Below are 23,770 nucleotides of genomic sequence, written 5' to 3' on the forward strand. Positions count from 1 at the left end.
GTTTGGCAACATGGCGGCGCACAGGCTCCCTCCATCACTGAACAGACTGCTGTTAGCTGTAAAGGTGAGCTGCTCAGAGTGACCGCGCAGAGCGCGAGCTCCTTGAACATTGACAGTCGTGTGTTTACTATCAGCACTCGACGTACATAAGTAATGTCGGCATAGTCCATGACCTGCTAAAGTCCACTACCGAGAGGACAGTCCTTGATGGAACATGCATACTGACAACACAGACATATAACTTCTTTAGATGAGGTAAAAAGAAATACAGCCACGCTGCTGACGTTGTGGAAAAGTTGTTTGTTTAAAGCTTAACTTTAAGTAAATAAAAGTGTGTGGCATTTCTTTAGTCAGAAAGAGAATGACGTTAAATCAGGTGTGACTTTGACGTTATCTCACGCAGACGCGCTGTGCTCCAAACGGGTGTATACAACTATGTCATGGTATGATGGAACATTTCTTTTATCCTGTTAAACCATTGTTATTGCATTTTAGTTGCTTTCGCAAGACCCCGCTGGATAATGTTAATGAGTCCAGACTGGGCTCCAAAGATTTTGTTTTACTGCGTCCTCTAAGGTCACAGCCCGCTAGGGGCCCCCCAAGCCAAAATGATCGTTGGGCCCCTTGTAGCCACTTGTTTTTGGTCAAATTTAGCAGCAAAGGTAAATCTAAATGGTTTACACTCAGAATCCTTGCATGGATTTTTCGTTACTGAGCCTGCATGCTGACATACGTCTGAGCTTTTTTGCACATTATTTTCTACATTGTAAATGAATAAAGGATATTTAAATGGCTTAAAAACTACATATTGTAGTCTTCATATGAGTTGGTCATTTCCTCAAGGCTTGTGCATCAGCAGGCCTCACTCACAATTTTTTTCACTCATAAAAAAATATCATGCAACCTTACAATTGGTCTTTGCGTCAGACTTGTCTAATCTCTGTGATGGACATATATAATAGTAACTCTTGGATATTTCAAGGATCTGCTGGTAGATTTTTCATTTTGCACAGAAATCAGTGGAAAACAATGGATTCCTGTGTCCTGACATCACCAGGCAAAATGCAAATTTGTCTGAAACTTTCCAAGGGGTGTTATCAACGGGCATAGACCAAGATGTTTCTGGGCACATTAGAGTACAGAGATGACGTACGTTTGTTTGTCACCCCTGCACTTTTTTACAATCAAAATGTTTATGATACTTTCATGTTTTGTTCAGCAAGATAATCTCCACAAATTTACGCCACTTTCATGATTTGTATAAGTGTAAAGGCGATTGCCAGAAGTAAAAAGGTTATGTTTAGCTCTAAACGAACTACACCACGGTCACATGACTTTACATCGTTACTAAGTTAATGGCGGACTGGTGTTCTAGTGACGAGATTTAGTCTCATAATCTCATCGCTTGTTGGCGACGTAAACGTTTCAAAACTCATGAGTGGGGGTATTTGCTGTCGCATCTCATGTCAGAAAAAAAATGTTCAAATCTGGTAAACTTGTGTTAACCACGGACCTTATTTTCAGGCATCTAACCAAAAACCCATTCAGAAAACCTCTTGGCTTGATGAGGGAACCGGAAGTTAAAAAGAAGGCAATTCATTTAGGGGTTTTAGGACTCTATTGACTCTATTGAATAGACCTACAACCAATTAAATCAAAGAAACGTAAAGTAGTGCGGAGCGATGGGAAAATGCAAACCGACTACAGCATGCAGAGATGATGAGCTGTGATGTTGCAGCGTCAATATGTCTGTGAGTGAGTGTTGCTGTTTTTCGCAGCAGAATTTCAAGATAAAAGATGTTTTTACTTTGCCAGGGAACCAGACAAATCACAGAGCTTATGCTTTATTTGCTCTGCAACAGTTTCACATCAACTGCAACCATCTTGGTTGTTTTCGAAAATGCCTGAACAGTGTTCCTCATTGTCTCAAACGCACCCCATATTAATTAAACTGGTCAGATTTGCTGGAAATCTGTCCAAAGTGGACGGGGACCAGACACATCTGACCAAGCAAATAAGCCATGAGCTCACAGATCCGTCTGGTTCACAGGCAAGGATATCTGTACTAGTAGACAGAATACACTTGAATTCTGACTCCCAGTAGCATGGTTTTAAAATGATCAGTTCTATTTTTAGTTCGTTGTGGTTTAACTGCGGCAGAAAGTGCAAACCCACTGTTAAAATAGTTTTAAGGCCACTGTGTGCTGAGTTAAGTTCAAAAATAACTTTTACCAATAAAGCTTGTAGAAGCAGCAGGGGTCTGTAGCACTTTACACTTGAAGCAGCATGCGCCTTGATTAATGGTTGTGGTTAAGTCTTCCAACACAGAATGAGATCAAACAAAGGCTCGAGACTGACCATTGTATAATTATTCATTGTATCAATTTGCTTTACATTTTTTTTTTTTTTTGACAAATGTTTTTATTGTCTTTTCCACAAGACAGAACAAGGCACATCAAAAGGTACACATAGGCACTTGGAGATATTTCAAATAAAGATATCAGTGGCATGTTTTGTTGTTGGGCGTTACTGACTGTTTCTCAGCAGAAATAAAAATAACAGTAGAGGGTGACAGATATGTACATGCACAGATAGATGCATATTATACCCCACAAATAGAATCCCACATTCCCTAATGTGACCAGTGAGAGAAGAAAGGAAAAAAAAGGGGGAAGGGAAACAAAAAAAGGGGAAACGGTAGACTACAGAGTTACAACAAAATCTTCCCCCTCCAGAAACTCCATAAATGAGCCCCAAATCTTTGCAAAGATGTTATTTTTCCCTTTAAAACTACATCTGTACATTTCTCTAGGGCAAGGCAAATACAGGTTGATTTTCTTGCAACACATTTTACTTTGACATAGAAATTAAAAAAGGAATTGATACACCAAATTCCTCAGAAATGGAGTTGATTTAATGGTATAACCCCAACACATACCACTTACAACTACCCTAAGTGATCTTAACAGTGAATTAAATGAAATGATACAGTAGCCTTATATTGTGTATCTCTATTTGTTTTGCAGTATGCGTCATTCCGGACCAGATGCTGTGCAGTACACCCTAACGCGCAATACTCCACTGTCTACAGTCCCAATGAAACGGTAAGGCCTTCTCCCTGTTTGACTGTAACCATTGATGTATTCAACAAGCAGATGTTGACACTGAGGAAAATGTACAAATAGTTGTATGGCAAGATGTGGGTGGATATTGGTAAGTACAGGTGTCATTTTTTGAAACAAAATGCCCTGCTCAGGAGTTAGACGGTAAAGAAAGTGTTATTAATGACAAATAGGAGGAGTGACCTCCTTGTTGTGTCAATGATCAGCAATCCGTCTGCTGTTTCCCTCCACAGACTTTTGATAAGATCCTTATTGCCAACAGAGGAGAGATTGCCTGCAGGGTAAGATTGGCTGACACAAATATATGTACTGTAAATGAAATCCAACTCAAACTGTTATTGGTTTACAGTTGAACACATGAAGACATACACTCACTGGCGCTTGATCCCACACCACCGCAGATGAAGCTTGTAAAGAAAACTCAGTAGTGCAGAGTTTTGAACACTTTTGATCACTGCACTGTGCTTTTGCTGCTTTTTTGTGCTGCTTTTGTTCTTGGCAACCACTAGCCGTCAATATAAATCACTGCACTGTATTTGGCATTGATCCTTGAGTGAAGTGTTAATGTTGAGTGTTTTTCCATCAGGTGATGAAGACCTGTCACAAGATGGGCATCCAGACTGTAGCTGTTCACAGTGATGTCGACTCCAGTGCTGTGAGTCACCATCTGGGTTCATTCTTGCCAGCATCTACTCCTTTTTAAGCCTGGGTGTTTGTGGACTGAAAACTGAGTTTAAAATGTCTTGATTTTTGTTTTGTTTTTGTGACTCATAGACAGACAATGGGACTAGGTGGTAGCTGTGTTCTAAGTGTGTCTTCATCTCACTTTCTACTGCTAAGCTAACATCTGAATTCAACTTCTCGGTGTATGTGTGTGTCTAGGTTCATGTAAAGATGGCCGATGAAGCAGTGTGTGTTGGCCCCGCCCCTACCAGTAAGAGCTACTTGAACATGGACGCCATCATGGATGCCGTCAGAGCGACTGGAGCACAAGCTGTAAGCTTTGTCATGGCTCTTCCTACATTATGTGACTGTGGTAAACAGCATGCAGTACATTTTGTGTACTTGATAACGATGACACACAGAGCTGTGTCAAGAGGTTCACTTAATGCACCGTTAGCAGCTTACTTGTATGTGTATACTATCTCTCGGCAATCTGGGGAGATGCTGGTGGTGCCAAATACTTCTCTCCATTTTATTATTTATAGAATACAACCATGATTTTATGAGCTAGAAGCTATAACTTTGTGTTTAAAGGCCTTTGAAACAAATCAAGTTTATTTTTTCTCTATAAAGGTTCATCCTGGCTATGGGTTTCTCTCTGAAAACAAAGAGTTTGCAAAGCGACTAGTGAGTATTACACTGAATTGGGCACACACTTATTTTCACAGATACACACACACACACACACACACACACACACACACACACACACACACACACACACACACACACACACACACACACACACACACACACTCTCTCTCTGATGGCACAGCCTTCGAGAGCAATTTGGGGGTTTCAATATCTTGCCCAAGGACACTTTGGCATGCAGACTGGAGGAGCTGGGGATCGAGCTTCTGATTCGTGAACAACACGCTCTATCTCCTGAGCCACAAAAATCAGACATGGTAACTTTCATGGTGTTATTGTTTTGTTGCTAGGCAGCAGAGGGCGTGGAATTCATTGGTCCAGACACTCATGCTATCCAGGCAATGGGTGATAAAATTGAGAGCAAGCTGATCGCTAAGGCTGCTAAGGTCAACACCATCCCAGGATACGATGGAGTCGTCAAGGTTCGGACACACATGCATATATACACAGAGAAATGCATGCATGCAACAAGAACAAGTGCAGGAGAGGAATGTTCATGGCCACTCTTCCTTATTCATTCATTTGTAAAAATCCGTATTATTGTTTATGGACAGTAATGGGCAATACCAAAAGTATGGTTAACTGTGTCCTGTATCAGCAATAATACATTTAGTCTTTTAACCCATACACAAAACATTTTTTACCAGAAACAACACATTTAGAAAAACACCAACAGTCATCACATGCAAATGACTTCATGTAGATGAGAGTCCCAAACAAGACGAGGTACTGTTTCCTGACTAATCCACTATGCAAGTCCAGTGTTTATATTATATTTCATTATTCTTCTTCTCTCACAACCTGAGTGAGCCAATAAAACAACACTACACAATGACAGTTTAATCTAGAAACATGCAGTTCACAGCAGGGATGAGACCATAGTTGTCAGTAATGCTTTGGTTCATCTTCAGTAACCATAAGCCTCTCTCTGTGTCAGACTGCTGAGGAAGCTGTGAAGATCTCACAGGACATTGGTATGTCATCACTTCAGTGTGTGTGTGTGTGTGTGTGTGTGTGTGTGTGTGTGTGTGTGTGTGTGTGTGTGAGATCCCACTCAGTTCTTTTAATGCAACTGTTTTCCCTTTTACTCTACATACATTCACAGTCAAGGCAATTTCTCCAACTTGTTTTTCTGTAGCAGAATGATTGGGAAATGTACTTGTTCTTTGTTACAATAGAAAAGTTTGATTTGTTGTATACCGATTTCTGAAAACATGAATACATTTAATGGGCCACAGATTTATATCCCGCACAGATAATTTGGTTGCATGTGCCTTAGCTCTTAATTAACCACTTTTGCTAGCCATTAAGCTCCTGGACCACTCATCTTGGCAGAATTGGAATTGTCAGAAATGTGTTGCTTTTCTAGTCAAATACATATTGGACTTTTCAGGGTAGCGCACACATTTTCAACAGGGGTTGAGGTCAAGACTATTCCAACTTATATATGTTATATATTTAATTTATATATATATTTTTTTCTTGATTTACACATCCCCAAACTACTTTTTGTTCAGTTTGTTGTCCTGTTGGTGCAGGTAATCTTCATTATTCATTTCAACCTGGTTTATTTCCCATAGATGTGGACATTGTGTCGTGCTAACTTCTACAACAGAGGTGTCGAGTGCAAAGCCTCACAAAGCTTTTTAAATATACATGGCTTTTATATGAATAATTCCAAACACTTGTCTTTAAGTCCGACCGAAAGTAAACCCAGAAAGAAGCCGTCTAAAATGGCCGTTATATTAAACTGCACAGGGATCTACATTATGTGCAACTTGCTCATCGATTTGTTTACAAAAGCCTTCCATGTACCATGTGTTTGTGCTGGAGACATGGTACCAAACAAGTTTGTAATATTCCGAATTGCAGGAATAAAATGGCAAGATACACACAACTTTCATTGACTAATTTTACCGCTGCATGATAGAGACTCCTGTTGTGGCTAAACACCTCATTTATCTGTGACAAAGAAGTACATTTCCCAATCATTCTTTTAGGGATAACTGTTGTAGAAATCATTAAAATACCGAAACTGCCAGATTTAAACTTTGGATACAAACTGGAACTCTATTGGCAAGTATTACAGCTGTCTGACACTAGCTTAGTTTGCATTGTTGGATGTATTTTAGTTGACTGTCTAGTAGCCTACTTTGATGTTCATGTCACATCTTATTGCTGGAGGTACTTGTGGTCAAATGTATGTGGTTAAAACAAGGTGAACATGCACCTTTACAGTTGTGGTGATGCTTTCTTTGTGTTGTTGCTAGGCTATCCCGTGATGATCAAAGCATCTGCAGGAGGAGGAGGGAAAGGAATGAGGGTTGCTTGGAATGATGAGGAGACTAGGTTTTGTTTACCTCTTTCTGTCACTCTACCTAACATTTACTTCTTTTTGACAACTTTATTCATGATAATGCTTAAAGAAAAAGATGGGGAGTTAATCTACTTCTACAATTACTGTATGTGCTACTAGAATGACTTAAACTACTAAACCTCAGATACTACTGCAAAACCTTCTTTTATCATTAGAGACCTTGTTTCTATGTCTACTTTATACTACTACAGACCACTGGAAAGACTGATGTTTGTATTTGCGACCTTTATTTCTGATGCAGCTTTTGTGTGTATGTGTTCTGTTACAGGGAAGGCTTCCGGTTCTCGTCCCAGGAGGCAGCATCCAGCTTTGGAGACGACAGGCTGCTCATTGAGAAGTTCATAGACAACCCCAGACACATTGAGATACAGGTATAACATGCATGCACACAGATGTCTGATATTCAATATTGTCAATCTGAGTGTGATCAGGATGTATAGTTTTAATTATTACACTTCATTGACATGAATGTCAATAAATGTAAAACTTGCTGTTTCAAAAAAGCTATTGTAACAAAAAAGTCAAAGGATAACAATGACTCAATAAATTCCTATCGCCTGTCCTTCACCAGAGAGAACTATAGAATGCTGTTTGTGTTGTAGGTACTGGCAGATAGACATGGTAATGCTCTGTGGTTGAATGAGAGAGAGTGCTCCATCCAGAGGAGGAACCAGAAGGTGGTGGAAGAAGCCCCCAGGTTAGTGAGAAACTGTAAATGATGTTTGTTTTTGGGTTATCCATCCATGCGTAGGTCCATCCCATTCTCATGAACATGAAATTTGGCACAAACGTCCACTTGGACTAAACGATGAACTGATTAGATTTTGGTGGTCGAAGGTCACTGTGACCTTACAATACATGTTTTTGGCCACAACTCAAGAATTCATATGGTAATTATGACAATTACACACCTATGTGATGAAATGATGATATTTTTGGCACCTTGTATGGTGATCCCTGTCATCAGTGTGTGAATGGGTGAATGATGTAGTGTTAAAGCGCTTTGAGTGGTTGGAAGACTAGAAAAGGCGCTATACAAGTACAGTCCAGTTACCATTTTCTTTACCTCTGCACCTGCGAAAGTCATGGCTGGAGGCAATATGTTTTCAGGTTGTACGTCCGTCTGTACGTACATCCGTCCGTCCACTTGACGTCCGGATTAACGTCCGGTTAACGCATTGTCTTCTAGTAGTTTGATAAAGGTGACTTCCAATCATTCAGAGCTGAATTCCTATCTGTTTACTTGAATTGCAGTTCATCTGTTTTAATTCCCTTTATGTTCTCTAATATGTGGCTGAGTCATTAAGATTGATATATGAATATGTGCATGTTAGGGTTTTCACACCTAATTAGATAACTTCTGTCTTTTACAGGATGTAGATGTATTAGTGTGTAACTACAGAGTTTCATTTAGACAAAAGACCTTTTCATTGTCCTGTTGCTATGGCAGTGGTTCTCAAACTTTTTCTGTCACGCCCCACTTTGGAGGAAGAAAAATGTTCATGCCCCACCGCCCCAACAAAGTTGGAACAAAATGGTCCATGTTGAACTTTTATTGAAATAACATTGTGTGACGCCATATGCTCACACATATCAGGAGAATTTTATTTTAAATATGAGCTTTAAAATGTAGCATTCTGGTGTACTCTGAGAAGAACATTAAGTGATAAAACATTTACTTTAAGCAAAAAACTAATTTATTATTCAGTTATTAATCAGTATTTCAGCTCTATTATTATTAACCTTTAAAAGTTTGTCATATAAAAACAAAGATAGCAAGAGTAGCGAGAACCATCGCCTGTACAAATAAAGTGATTAGTTTTCATTACTGTATGTCTTCATATTAACTTCTACTGTTACTGTACAGCTGTTAGGATTGTGGCCAATCTTCTATTTGCAATTAATACGCATTCAATCCAGTTCAATTATTTAAATGAAAATGATAATCTACTCTGGCTAAGGTAGCTTATCAAGAGTAAAATAATAGCTGTGATTTAACTGCACGTGGGACTGTGGGACCGGAAGTCCACTGGCTGTGGTCATCAGTGTCTGTGTGTGATGAGAGGACAGTGAGCCCTTGTTGCTGTACTTTATCTCCTTGCATGTTTCATCACGTTACGTTTTTTCCTCCTAAATCGCGATAATGACGAACGTTAACAGTCCACAAGGTTCCGCATGCAGTGGACGTTAACTTAACCCAGCAAGTCTGAACTATAACGGAACTTAAACTGTAACGGAGGGAAAGACGCTGTAGACATCTTAACGCTGATTGGCCAAGACTCGACACGTCACATCAAAGATGTTTTATTGCGAAGATCACTACATCACCTTTTCTCCTCGTCTCACTCCAATCTGAGAAACGCTGGCTGGCCAGTTGACCCCCCCCCCCCCCTCCCCCTCCCAAAAAATAAAAAAACTCTACGGATCTACACGATTCACGTGGATGATATATTTTGATTCAAAATGGCGAATTTCGCCAAAAAGCGACAAGTTTGCAGGTATGAATAAAGTTCTGCATTTCCCCTCGCGCCCCACCTGCAATACCTAGGGCAACAGCTTTGGTCCAAGTTTACTTTCTGTTAGCCAGTCAACATTCATTGCAACAGGAAATACAAAGTGCCCATTTAGAATGTTAATGATAGTGTTAATAGCAAATGCCTAAAAACACTTAGTAACATCCTTAGGTGCCTCGCCAGCATTGTTCGGTATGTGGTGAATGTTTAGAAATTAGTTTTATTTGTTAAGGTGAATCAGAATTAAAATGTAAATGTTTCATATATGAAATGGTAAGCTGATGCCCAAGCCTAGGCCTAAAAGAGTGATTGTTCGACAATGTTATTTCATTTTGTAAGTCTTCTGCATCTACCTCGTACATCATTGCAGCAGGACATCGTGGCAGCCCAGCCACCCAAACAATATTCAGCATTAAGATTCTTACATTTGAGTTTTCAGTATGTATCTAAATAAGATGGGTTTGTTGAATATCAAGCTGTGGAATGTTAGACTCGCCATTTGCACCACTGAGGTGAGTCTGAGTGTCTAGTGTTGTGTCCTCTCCAGTACTTTCCTGGACCCAGAGACACGGCGGGCGATGGGCGAGCAGGCAGTGCTGCTGGCCAAGGCTGTGCAGTACTCCTCTGCTGGCACCGTGGAGTTCCTGGTGGATTCTAAAAAGAATTTCTTCTTCCTGGAGATGAACACACGACTACAGGTGTGTGTGCGCGCATGCATGCGCAATTCCAGAGTGGAATTGGAGTGCAATCCTAACTGCAGCTGTGACTGTGCATCTCTGCGCCATGGGAGGGCCACGAGGTACTTCTGGTGTCACCAGAATGACCGTTAAATTCTCTTCCTGAATATGTGCTAAAAGATGAGCAATCAGAGGAGCTGTGGGAAATGCGTAAAGGAGATCTCCAGGCCAAGGTCGGTGAGAGAATGCATCCACTCTTAGTGGAGGGTGGTCTTGTGTATTTATGGAGAAGCACAGTGTACATTTTGTGTTCTCTCATGAGGCAAACCGATCCACCTTCCCAATCCTGTCCCACAACATCTGGACAAGTGCGGGGCTCATTTTTTCACTCATTTATGGGGCAGACCCACATGAGACATTAAGTCTGCAGCACAGTATTGTGGGAACCTCCAACCACAGAACACAAATATGGTTTTCCAATATGCCAGGTCTGACTGCAGTGAGGGAAGGATGGGCAGCATTTGCCACCTTTTGTATGTTTCTCATGTGGAGTCCAGGGGGACCACCACATGGCTTGTGGACTTCGTACCTAGCAGGAGCATCACTGAGAGTGCTGTGTTCATATTCTCACCGAAGGAACCTGCAGCCGAAGTCAGTCTGCCGAGCTCTACACCTTGGAAACCTGGGAAATGAGTTTAGATAAAGATGGTGTGTATAGAAGAGCTTAACAAGTAACATCCGTCAGCCAACTTGTGCGACAGTGAAGCTGAGACAGGAGACAGGGGTAGATCAAGGGCCATGACATTGAATTAAACCGTGGACGATGTCTTTATGTGGAATGCCCTGTAGCCATTCAGCTACCAGGCCGCTTCAAAATGATCATTTTTATTGCACTGTTTTGAATGACGTTTAATGTGAAGTTGGCCAGTATATTTCCCACAACCCTGATGCCCAAACACATTTCACAATGTACATAATAGGGAGATGTATAATATTATTGTCATGTATATTTTTGGGCCATTGTGTGGCTTTTATTATAGAGACGGTAAAGAGATGACAGCTATTGAGTGTAGAGAGCTGGGGAACAACATGCTACAAAGGTTCCCAGCTGTGCCCCAAGAGAATAACAAACTTAACTTAAGTTATATTTACAAGCTTTTCCAGAGCTTTCAGCCACATCTCAAGTCATCATCAGTACATGGAGTTTGACTAGACAATCTTTAACGAAATCCATGAGAACTGAGCAAACTGCATCTGCTGATGAAGACTTTAAGTTGTGCCAGTAAGGGTTCCTAGGGTTTCATGCTTAACAAGCACACTACAAATGTGCTTCTAGAAACTGTATCCTCTGTGTTTAACCTTTGACCCCAGGTGGAGCATCCAATTACAGAGTGTATTACTGGCCTGGACCTGGTTGAGCAGATGATCAGGGTTGCCAAGGGTTACCAACTGCAGCACAAACAGAAAGATATCCCAATAAACGGCTGGGCCATTGAGAGTCGAGTCTACGCTGAGGTTTGTGCAAGATGTAGTAATTGTTGTGTTTGTAGAAGACATCTTGGTAACAATCTATGACGCCCATGTCTAAAATGTATTATTAACATACTTATGTTGTAATGAACTGCTTGTAGCACAGTCAAATTATAGTTGTAAGCAGTCCTAAATATTGATAATGCTTTTTTAGCAATAATCATTACACATCGTAAAGCATTATATATGATGTTCTATGTAAATATTAAATGGACTTGGACTAGCGTAGCCGGGGACGACCCGCTCTACTATTAATGTCCCACGATACATGCATGTTTTTGCAAGGATCATGGTGTATTATAATTCACATAGCTGTAATATATTATAAAGTTCACATAATGCATTATAATGTCATAAGTGACTAAGTGGTCCTAGTTTGCTTTATTATAAAATGATGGCAATAGATACTTGCAAAAAATGTCAGTAAGTGACCAGCAATTATGAAGTACTTTGATTAATGTTATAACATTATGAAGGAGGATTAAATAAAATGATTTCCATTTTAAACCTTTGCGCAACATTCTGCTTGAGCTACTGCTGTGAGTGAAACCTGTAGCTTTAGTGTTTTCCGTTTGTCCACCGTTCTACTTCTGTTAGGATCCTTACAAGTCTTTTGGTCTTCCCTCCATTGGACGGCTGTCTCAATATCAAGAGCCACTCAACCTCAGCAATGTAAGTGTGTGTGTGTGTGTGTGTGTGTGTGTGTGTGTGTGTGTGTGTGTGTGTGTGTGTGTGTGTGTGTGTGAGAGTGAGTGAGTGAGTGAGACCCGGGACTTAAAGCTTCACAGGGCAAGATGTTTGTGTAACAGACCACCACAACCTACATAACAAATTAGAGCTGCATCAGAGAAGAGCTCTCAACCCTCTCAGATACTGTAGTTTGACGTTTTTTACTTTTCAAATGATATCCTCCTCACACACAATCCACTCTGGCAAGTGTCCTGCCAATATGTTCTCGTCTGCGCCTTGCTCTGTCAGGTCCGTGTAGACAGTGGAATCCAGGAGGGAAGTGACATCAGCATCTACTATGATCCCATGATCTCTAAGGTCAGTGATGTATTGAATGTATAATGCTTTTGTAAATAATGTGTTTCTTATTTTAGGAACAGATGGTCACAACAAGAAAGTAGATTACAGAATTCCACCAGGGTTTGTGGTGCAATCATTTCCTCTGGTATCTATCTATAGTTGGTTACCTATGGAGCGACGCGAGCTGAAGCTCTTGCCAGGATGGAGGACGCTCTGGATAACTATGTTATCAGAGGTACACAACAGATTTTCACAATAATAATAATAATAATAATAATTAGCTTATTTTTCTTTCTGTAAAGAAGTTTGGTGATCTTCTCTCCAGGTGTGACCCACAACATTCCCCTCCTGCGGGAAATCATCACCCACCCCCGGTTTATCTCTGGTGACATCAGCACCAACTTCCTGCCGGAGGTTTACCCCGATGGCTTTAAGGGTCACCAGCTGGAGGAAGACCAACGCAGGGAGCTGTTGGCCACGGCAGCAGCGCTCTACATCACTGCTCAGCTCCGTTCACAGAAGGTCCTGGGTAACCAGAGGTGAGGACACCAGCAAGCTCCATGTCGTTGGGGCTACAAGGGCACAACACGCTCATTACAGTCAGTGAACCATTTCCTGAAAAATGCAGTTTATTCATAGAGCCTCACCACATTATCAACATAGTGGAAAATAGAATGTTGAAGTTAATATTTGGCTGACCAATTGTGCATGCTGTCTGGTAGTGTTGCAGGGCTCCACGCTTACTTTTATTTACTTATATTTTAGGGGCATTTAAGTAAAATAAATTAGGGACACAGTCATTTTATTATGAGAAATAATAACACATCTGCATTTAACAATACAAATACCATATGCACAAGATGCAGGAGCAAACGTATTTAGATAAGAGATTACTAAAAAGTAAAGAATATAGGGTGTACTTGGGACCTAACAAAGGACAGAATTGCATTGTGCTTCTCTTTACTTTCACCTTTCGGAGCCATAGGGCTCCATTTGTGTTATGGGAACCAGGAAAACACTCACAATTGTACAGTTGTTTTACAGAGTGGAGCTCCTTCCCTCAAAAGTTATCTTAGTACAAACACTGGCTGCAGAGAGTATGGAAACTGCAGTTTTGTCTGCCAATCAAGTTACTCAGTGGAGTTTTGCACATTCTTGAGTGCTCGCACTACACAGCTGCCCTGTGTTGGCTGTAGTAGACAGTTGGTGCAAGATGTCAAACTGGCCAATCAGTAGATAGTCCACTTTCTTGTTTTTATTATGTCTTTAGAAATAATCAAGATTTTACTTATTGAACATAGTGGAATATTTTGTCTGGATTTTGCTGACAAGCTAAATTGTTCAGCACCACCCAGAAACTAGAAACAAGTGGTAACATAGTCAAGTACTAAGTCATTTTGACTATAATTATTAAATAACCCAGAATATGATTAGGGTTTCTCTTGAACACTGGAATTAATTTATTAGGCTCCATGTTTCAGGTTAAATGATAATGATAATTTATGGTAACTCATCAAACCCGACACTCGGGAACGATCAGCCTCACGTCACTGAATGAAATGATGATACATGATGTAAAAAGTGTTTCTTCTCTCCAGCTCTCTCTGACTTTAATTGTATCCATAATAACAGTTATTGAGGGAAATATCAGATCATGAATAGACAAATCTTTCTAATAAATGAGGAAAGTTGTTTGTGGTCCTTTGGTTTAAATAGATGTTTATTGTAGACTGAACAACAAGACGGTGAATCAGAAAAGTAATCAAATATAAAACTTGAGTTTAACCACTGATCTGTCTTCACTCTGGTATGAAAGTGATGTTGAGAACAATCAGATCAGTCTGATCAGCTGCAGCGTCCAATCACATAACTGATGAACAATGAGGGGGCGTGTCGGCCGTTAAAATGTTCTCAAGTGTCCTCGTTCATGGCTCCTCAGAGATCCCTCCTCGCTCCTCAGAGCAGAAATAAGAGCTTGGTGCACAACAACTTCCAGTTCAAGCGAGGATTGAGGAAATTACAAATAAGAGACTTGGGATGTACCCACAGAATGCCACATATAAGGTGTCATTCAACTAGATGACACTGGTGTGTATGGTTTGCAGGGTGTTTTCCACTCCTGTGGAATGTAGCCATTGGGCGCTTTGTGTGGAGCTGGACGAGGGACGCCATTCTGTGGAGGTGACCAAATCAGGAAACATTTATACTGTGAGTATTTAATGTCTTTCCATGAACAAATGAGGTATATCAATATCTTTGGCCGACAACAGAGTGTCCCTGAAGCATTAGAATCGGCTCTACTGGAACCTTCAAGCTGTGATGCATTAGCATCAAGTATGTAAATCAAAACAGTCCCTGTGTAGATTTACAACAGGATGTCACTGTCTCTGGGTGATGAGTCTGAGCCATCGCAGCCATGAGGACACTTACGAACAAAATAATCTGTGTTTGTCTCTGTAGGTGGAGGTGGATGGAGGTAAGGTGGAAGTCAATGGACAGTGGAACCTGGCCTCCCCACTGCTGCCACTCACCATCAACGGCACACACAGGATGCTACAGGTAACACACACAGGTTCAGGTTGTTGAATTATATCATTTTATCATATCGTTTTTTACCTCACACTAAGCACACAGTAAGAGCTAAAAAAATCACCAGAGATTACAAAATTCTCGACGCTACAGAAGCAGGGCAGCTGATATTTTGTTTTTTGTTTAAGTGTCTGTCCAGAGATGCTTCAGGAAAGATTGTCCTACAGTACCTGGGCACATCGGTAAGGTTTTATGTCTACACAGATCTGCAACTACATAATCACACTTTATCCAACAGCCCGCTTAGATAGATTGAGAACTAGAGACAGCAGCCTGTGTGATAGTGTAGTGTGAGCTCCCACATAGAGAAGAAACGTGGTCATTTTTAAAGTAGGTCATTGGATCCAGAAGCCCAACAGATAAGATATTACTTATAAATAGAAGTATTTTAACTAAACATTTCCAGTGCTTTATTTTATTTACAGTCAGAGAATATCACACATCACAAAAGATAAATACATGTACTTTGTACATGTATATTTTGTACATTTTATTGATGGACAATCGAAGCAAACCTTAATTAACATGTATAAATTCTCCAAGAGACCCATGGCTGTAATTATATGTAAGAACTGAATTCCCAAATAAATGTTCAATGCCCTAACCAACACTCAGGTGACATCACTTTCACTTGAGGACATTTATCAGACTTCACACAGCTTTCTCTGCAGCCACAAAAGGGTCAAGTCTTCTTTATTGTACTTGTTTTTATTGTGTAAACTGTAGCACTGTAATAAACTCAATTTAGTTCCCTGTATACTGAATATTGTGTATTGAAAGAAAGACAATAAATTCTACCTTTTCCTCGCCAAGAACTTTAAACACTCCCTGCAGTTTTGTCTTCACTTTAATAGATAGCATTTCCCCTTGATCATGTTGCAGTACAAGAAACTTCTTTCCTGTGTTTCTTATACTGAGTATTTTTATGTAGTTTAAGGTTCGCGTTCTGTCAAAGTTGGCTGCCGAGTTAAACTCCTACATGCCAGAAAAAGTTCCAGAAGACACCAGCAGCCTCCTGCGTTCACCGATGCCAGGCACAGTGGTGGCTGTGTCCGTCAAGCCTGGAGATACGGTAACACATCCCAACATGTAGAGGTTTACTGCACACCTGCAGACAAGATCTACGGCAATTCTTAAGTCATGTCACTGCCTGGGAAATCTTTATCCACTTAACCTGATATTACAGGAGAGACTCGACAAACAGAAATTCCTAGTTGCAGACTATTTTATAGACATACTGATGCAGTGACAGGATGCCGGAAAAAAAATGCAGCAATAATGATGTCACTTCCCTCTTGGATTTGTCGGCAAAGAAAATTTGAAACGGAATTAACTTTCAGAGAACCTGATGTCATGCTGCAGCGGCTGATCGTATAACTGGCGATCAATGGCCCAATGAAATTGAGTGTCACTCATTTGGGCCATTTAAGTGACACTCCCACACACCTGCACTATCTTGCGCTAATCGCCGCAACGGCTGATTTGGTGTGAATGCAGCCCTCATCCTTTTGGCTGAATGGGAACAAATCCTGCAGCCAGTTTCCAAAATATAGTGGAAAGTCTGAAACCAGAAGAGTTGAGGTTGTTATTGCAGCAAACTCATGGTTTTGGAGTGACATGTTTAACTTTCACACATGGGTGGTATTTTCTTATGTAGTACATGTGCTGCAATACGTAACCTCTGCCCCCTTGGTCAGCCAAATCTAAGTTGAGTGAGCAGCGGTTGTTTAAATCATAAGCTTATCATGGCACCTATATTACAGTTATGTTTTACTGTACTGAGAGACAAACCGCAAACATTATAAGATGGACTCCAATGCGTGTGTGTGTGTGTGCGTGTGTGTGCGCGCGCCTGTGTGCCTGCAGGTTGCAGAGGGTCAGGAGATCTGTGTGATCGAAGCCATGAAGATGCAGAACAGTTTGACTGCTGCCAGGCAAGCAAAGGTAACGATATAAAAACACTGGCAGTGGAGCTGCTGTTATCGTCGTCAGTGACTACTTTACAGATTTGAATAATGACCCAGTGTTGGGGTGCAGTTATTGGGAGCATTATTGATAAATAATCATGGAGGTCTTAGGCACATATTTATTAAATCGAAACAAGGAAAATGATAATATTCTGTATGTATGGGCCTTTAGAATTTTCATGTTTTAACTTTTAACTGTGCGTTTGCCCTCCAGGTTAAGAGTGTCCACTGTAAGCCAGGGGAGACGGTGGGAGAGGGAGACCTGCTGGTAGAGCTTGAATAAAACACAACCTTTGACCTTTGATGTGTGACAGCAGCATCTGGATGAGCCTTACTCCCCTCTGTGTCCTCTGAGGTAGACCCACCTTGGCAAACGGACTGGACAATAACAGCTGCTTGATTAATGTTGCCAGTGGTCAGTCTGCGGAGTGGCCTCCAGCACAGTTTAGGTTCCCTGTTGGTGACTCAGCTGAGCTCTATAAACAGTGATGTCTGTTAGTCTCTCCACATTTCCGACTCATTCATGTTGCTTGTTTAGATGCAGCTGTAAAGAAAGAAACTCTTGTAAATCTTTCCATTCTGCTTCTGTTTTATGTGTTTTCTCAACCTGATTGCTAGTTTTGTTACCTTCAGTTCCCCCATATCATCTTTTTTTTTCTTCCATGTAACCCGTATGCTGTGTATTCTTGCAGCTGGTTTTGGTTTATTTCCCAAGGTTTTGAGATCACTACATAGGAAATGTCTGCTGCCACTCCAATACACTGGATATGGACCTTTTGTTTGTAGGCTGCTGATGAGGTTTTCTTTTTTTTAAATGTCCTTGATATGAGCACTAAAAAGAAAGTTCCATTCACCTTCATTGTATTGGAGTGGAGGCAGAAATCTCTTTATCTTAAAACCTCACTGAAAAAAACCAGAACTCTATACATAGCTCAAGGTAAGGAGGAGAAATGTCTTTTTGAAAAATCACTGTAACCAATAAAGTGCTCCTTCTTTTCAATATACAGTCACTTAGACTGAATTGCTGTCTGGCTACATACAGAAACAACAGTTAAAAAAAAAAAAGATTCCTCAAAATGACTAATGGAGAGTATATTATGCTGATGGCAATAAATGACTCAGGCTGTGGATGACAGGACTTGGACACTTACAGATGGGTGACAAATTAAATGGAAAAACCTGAATAATTAAGTCAAGAAACTCAAGAGGGTCTGGTATCCTTAGTATTCTGTGCAGGGTTTGGATCCACTTCACAGTTAATCACCTGATCATTCTGTTGGTCTGTCCGCTCATGATGGGTTTTGATTACCCGTTGGCCTTTGCTGACTGCTTACCTATTGCTGACTGTTTGATTACATTGTAACCTTGGTTTTCTGATTGAAGAGTTTCTCTCCCTTCGCTACATATTTGACGTGTACACGGAATAAAACCCCAGTGGTCAGGTAATATGGAATCTCCTTTTAGACACACTGGTTACCGGGCCCTCCCCTACAGTTTACCTATAAAACATCTGCTGGCATGGAATGACTGCAGTTCTCCTGCCACAGCCCACCTATACATTTCATGTCAAAAGGTCGAGGTAAAGCTTATAATTCATGGCCTGCTTCACTGAATCCCATCAAACAGTGAAGCTCTACAGAAAGCCAAGAACAAGGGCAAACCAACTCATGAAAATCCTGAAGGATGGGAGTTTGTCTCATGTTGGTCAGCTCTCACAAGAATGACTTACACCAATTTCACACTGACAGCAAAGTGAAGAAATGTATTTATTCCTGGCTTGGTACCAAAGCAATAATGTGGTGTGTAATGTTGGGTTGTGAGGGACAATGACTGGTCCAATCATCGTGCCTCAAGACCAAACTGTCCGTCTCTTAAACGTCACTAATGGCTCAGAATATACATTAGTTTTGTTTTTTACAGTTGGTTACACATAGTTCTGAATTTGGTTTTTCAAAACTCTTCATTGAGCAAAACATCAGTTGATAACTTTTTATTGCTTGAACACACAATGCATTAAAAATCAACATATTTTTAAGTTTCTCAAATAGGTTCACTCATACGCAACCTCCAAATCGTGAATTTACAGTCCCTTGTGCATGCTCGCATACGGTTTGAAAAACAACTTTTCAACTCTTCAAATTAGTCTATAATTTGCTACATCAACATCTAAAAAACAAACAAATATTCATTTCATTCCTGAATTATGAAAGACTCGTGCCCGCTGAGGAAAGGGGTCAGAGCGGACATATGGTGTGATCTGGATGAGAACTTGTGGCCAAATCCAGAAGGGTTCACTAGGACCGCTGTATATTTACATCTGAGGCTGTCCTAAGCATGCATGTGTAGTTAACACATTTGTTTTGTACTGCATCACTAGAATGACTTAAGTTTCAGAAAATAAAGCCAAGCATGGTGTTTAAGAGAACTGTGACATGTTTTTACAAAGTGAGCTCAGTATAGAGAAATGAATGGAACCAATTGTGAAAAACTAAAACAAGACAGAGCAGGAAGGCAGCAAGGTTCCAGAGACCCTTTTACAACATACGTCCCTCAATCCCTCAGTTTGCATTATTTGCAAGAACAAGTCATTGCTGGGAAACAGGACAGGGGTGTATCCGTGACGCAGCAAGACGCCCCTCAAGTGTGTTGCATTTAATAGAACACGGCACGGCACCCCCCCTCCCTAAATGGATGTAAATACATTTAGGGACACAATGTGTTAGCCACAAAATGGTGACACGTGTATGTTTCAACACAACAGCTCTGAAAAAACAGCTGTTAAGAAGCAAACACTCACAGCTTTATTTGCCTGACTGCAATTTCCAAATACAGACTCTCTGCACAGTCCAGCTGTGGGTCACTGCACTGTGTGAAGGTGGCATGGTATGAACCGTCTTTCTGTGTGTCAGATACTGGAAACAGGCTTGTTCAGATTATATGCAGATAGATACTCTATGTTCAAAATTACAACCCAGTCACATGCTCACACGCAAACATTTTAGGCTCACAAAGAAAGAAAGTTGTCGTCTGTCGGAGGCACAGTTCTCTCTCTGCCTGAGGAAATGAGAAAGTAAAGGTTCACATTGTAAAGTTCAGTCCAGTTTGATAGTGCTGAACGTTCCAGAGGTTTATGGGAGAAAACCAATTTCCAGTCAATAGTCTGTTGAGAGTTTGTATCCTTCAGTCCACTTTGACCACACTGTAGATCTTGGTAACAAACCAGAAACAGGCAAAGAAGCCGATTGCACCTGAGGATAGACAAGATATACTTTTAATTACATCACATCACGTTTTTCTTGACCAATGTGAGGCTGAGAGGCAGTGGATCTCCACCAATGAATCAACATTCTTTAGCACTGTAACTCTCAACCTGTTGCAATGTCACGACACTACAAGCCTTACTGTTTAATATTACAGCGTTTCTTATTGCTCGGTGCTCCCAGTCTTAGCTCAGTAGCTGCTGGCTAATCCGGGGAGCATTCAAAGAGCGGAGCCATTATCGCCAAGTTTAACTGTATTCCATTTGTTGCAATAAATGGTTAAAATCTATAACGAGAGTGTTCCTGACTGAAGTCTTACTTATTTAAGCGATATGCATTCTTTTCTTTTCGTCAGTTTTATTAAGCCACGTGTAGGCATGTTGCTGTTTTATAAAATCCAGAATTGTAGAACTGGGCACATGTCCACTGCCACAGAGAGACAGACATTGATGTAGAACTGTTTGCATATGAACGTGGAGAAGCTCTTATAAAAGCCCACCGTACACGACCTGCTCAGCAACAGACAGCAGACAGAGGACTGAACATAGTGGAGCATCTAGCGGCTATAGAGAGTTGGTGGAGACCAAACCAGAGCTAAAGGAAGAGTGAATATTGGACTTGGGTTAAGTGGCAATCGAACACGTTAGTTTGATTGGCTCAGGTCATGTCACTGTTCTGTCAATGAAGTTTGATGGCCCCATCACACATAGCGACACTGGAAATGAACCCGGTCACAACAGTTGTACACATTTTCAACTGTAAAAATGATTGAAGTCTGTGCAGATAGACAAGTCTTGATGTCCTCTGCCGCTGGATACCGTTTTACTGTAATATATCATCAATCGGTCAAGGACCAATGATCTAGAAATGGCACCTCCATCCTGACAGCACCCTCCACCCTCTAAACTGAGAGCTCTCCTTTTACCCCAATAATACATGTTGTAGCTGTATGCAGTAGAAAGATCACAGCCACGACAAACAAAAATGGAAAAATACATCAACCTTTATCCTTCCCTTCTTTTTCATACACTGTACGTACCTGTGAATAAGAAAAAAATGAGAGCCATAATCATGGTGTATCCGAAGTACAGGATGGTGCTGGCTAGTCCAGTGATTTGCAGCTTAGAGAAGAAGTAATGAATGGCGTAGACCAGGAAATAGACAGCAGTGAAGCCACTAGTCAGGAAGGAACGCCACTGCCAATGGTAGTCCTTTGAAAATGAAAACAACAGCCAGAGTTGAGATGTAAGGGAAGAAACACTCAGTTTGGTAAATTGAGGCCCTGACTGAATGGGTTAAAAGAGTGAGTGCCCCTGTTATACAGAGACTGGTTTGCAGAGCCATGAACCAGCGGTCAATGCCTGCGAGTGTTAAATCAATCTCAAGAACACAGAACTAAATCAAATCTAAACCATAGAATAGAGGGCAGCATTTCACCTCTACTGGAGTCATACAATCTAAATGAAACCAAATACTTACAATGAATAATCTCATTCATATAAAAAAGAAACTACTAACAAACAGCAGGAGAAGAATACATAAAGTTTAACCCAACTGCTGACATGATGTGAGAGCCGGTCAAAATAACACTGCTATCTTATAATCTTGAACATAATATATGTAATGCATTAATCATGCTGTTTACCTCAGCACATAAATGGAAGTAGCAAAGCAGGATGGTGGCCTCAGAGCAGGTGATGACCAGGATGATGAAGACAAGGAAAAGGAAGCCAAACATGTAGTACATCTGATGGGACCTGGAGGAAAGGCAGAACTATGTCCTTAAATGGACTACAGTAAAGACATCAAACATATCACTGTATGAAAATACATCATATTGTTGGTTTGCCAACATATTTGGTGATAGGCATTGATACAGTAGATTTTTTTAAACATTATTTTCTTTTGGCATTTTTGCCTTTATTGGATTTTCTATGACATGCAACAAATGTCCCCGGCTGCAGTCGGACTGGTTAGAATTTAACCCCTTGACATGTCATTAATGTCTAGCTCTGCCAAATTAGATTATTCAATTGGGGTTATGATATACCCTGTATAGGTTGAAGTTGATGAAAAGTCAGGTAATTTCTGTTAATGAGCAACTTTACAGTAATAGAAAAATACAGTTAATTACGATAATCCTGAGTATGTCCCACTATAATCTAAAAAACAAGTCTGAACAATGTATTTATGCTCGAGACACTTCAGAAGTACAACTATTTTACCAAAAGCTTTTACTTGATTGTATTCTGTTCTATTTATCATATACTTATTCTCCCAATCAAAATCAGTTTCTGATTAGGTGAGAAGTAAATCAATGCAGTTGCAGAATTGTGCTTCTTATTATATCTAGAAGGGCTAGTTTTAATACCTGTTAATGTGTTTCAGGCTTTCAGAGGTTGTGAGCCGCATCACCATTTCAGGATTCCCCACAGCTCTGACTAAAAACAACTCAACTGATTCTTAGCTTTCCATACTTACTTAGAAGCAAAAACTGAGCTGGCAAGTTGTGTTTAGACTTTCTATGACTAATAACGGTTTCTTTATTCTCACCAGATGGAGTTTAATATGAAGAACAGCTGAATAAATATACATCCAAAAGGCAGAATTCCTCCCATGATGATACCAGGGAAAGGCTTTGTGTAGAATGACTGCTCTGGGACCTGACGAGGAATCTGATTGGTCCGCACTGGGTGCTCAATACCCTTAAACAATCAGTCACAGTGTAGAAAAGAAAGAGAAGAGAATTAAACACGGGGTACACCCGGAAATAGTTACTCCAAAAAAAATGATGACAGAATGCATTACTTATAAATGGATGTACATTTATATTTACTTACTGCCTTCTTGAAGCCAAAGTATGCTCCTATAAAGGTAAGAGGCACTGAGATACAGAACCAAAGAGCCAATATGGCCACCAGGGTTCCAAATGGCATGGCTGCTGAAGACCCTTCACCCCACAGGATCAAGTTCATCACAAAGAAATCTGCAAATACCACCCTGAGCAGAGACAGAGAGGATGGTAAATGAAGGAGTTCATGAGTGTTCCTCTCATGTAGTAACCTTCTACCCTGGTGTTGTGTCCATTATTATGTTCAGTGTTTGAGTCAGTCTTACCCAGGACAGAGAAAGGCTGTCAGCAGAACGTTGGTCTTCCACTTCTCTCCTCCAAAAGCTGTCAATTAACCAAACATAAAGACAAAGAAGAAAAGGATTTATAGAAATCAAATCAAACTGGATTAGGAAAATAATGGCAAGCTGCAGCCCTACCTGGAATCATTTTTCTGCGTTTTCTTTTTTTCCGTCAACATAAAACACTTCCCTTTTTCCTC

The 23,770-nt window shown here is 40.6% G+C and overlaps 2 protein-coding genes across 5 annotated transcripts in view; one reads left to right on the forward strand and one right to left on the reverse strand.

The window, feature by feature from the left end:
- Positions 1–20,426, forward strand: pcca (propionyl-CoA carboxylase subunit alpha). Its single transcript, XM_079169503.1, has 23 exons — positions 1–64; positions 3,027–3,104; positions 3,356–3,403; positions 3,709–3,777; positions 4,005–4,118; positions 4,419–4,472; positions 4,787–4,918; positions 5,434–5,470; positions 6,767–6,845; positions 7,142–7,244; positions 7,476–7,570; positions 9,934–10,084; positions 11,435–11,578; positions 12,191–12,265; positions 12,572–12,640; positions 12,782–12,857; positions 12,948–13,161; positions 14,728–14,830; positions 15,083–15,181; positions 15,340–15,393; positions 16,143–16,283; positions 17,078–17,155; positions 17,393–20,426. Exons 1-23 carry the CDS (start codon positions 11–13, stop codon positions 17,459–17,461), a joined length of 2,136 nt encoding a protein of 711 aa, XP_079025629.1. The 5' UTR covers positions 1–10; the 3' UTR covers positions 17,462–20,426.
- tm9sf2 (transmembrane 9 superfamily member 2) overlaps positions 20,289–23,770 on the reverse strand; it is an 18,303-nt gene continuing 14,821 nt past the window's right edge. For all 4 annotated transcript variants that reach the window (XM_079169504.1, XM_079169505.1, XM_079169506.1 and 1 more), the window contains 6 exons: positions 23,556–23,613; positions 23,279–23,438; positions 22,992–23,143; positions 22,084–22,195; positions 21,478–21,649; positions 20,289–20,426 (listed from right to left, as the gene is read on the reverse strand). In XM_079169504.1, coding sequence (XP_079025630.1) covers positions 20,359–20,426; positions 21,478–21,649; positions 22,084–22,195; positions 22,992–23,143; positions 23,279–23,438; positions 23,556–23,613 — 722 coding nt within the window. In that variant the 3' untranslated portion in view covers positions 20,289–20,358. The remainder of the gene's footprint in view (positions 20,427–21,477; positions 21,650–22,083; positions 22,196–22,991; positions 23,144–23,278; positions 23,439–23,555; positions 23,614–23,770) is intronic.

This window comes from Pholis gunnellus, assembly GCF_910591455.1.
Source record: "Pholis gunnellus genome assembly, chromosome: 11".
Lineage (NCBI taxonomy): Eukaryota > Metazoa > Chordata > Actinopteri > Perciformes > Pholidae > Pholis > Pholis gunnellus.

Coding starts and splice junctions, on each gene's coding strand:
- pcca (XM_079169503.1), top strand. CDS start 11: ATGGCGGCGCACAGGCTCCCTCCATCACTGAACAGACTGCTGTTAGCT. Junction 10,085..11,434: donor AGATGAACACACGACTACAG/GTGTGTGTGCGC, acceptor CTTTGACCCCAG/GTGGAGCATCCAATTACAGA. Junction 12,858..12,947: donor GGATAACTATGTTATCAGAG/GTACACAACAGA, acceptor TCTTCTCTCCAG/GTGTGACCCACAACATTCCC.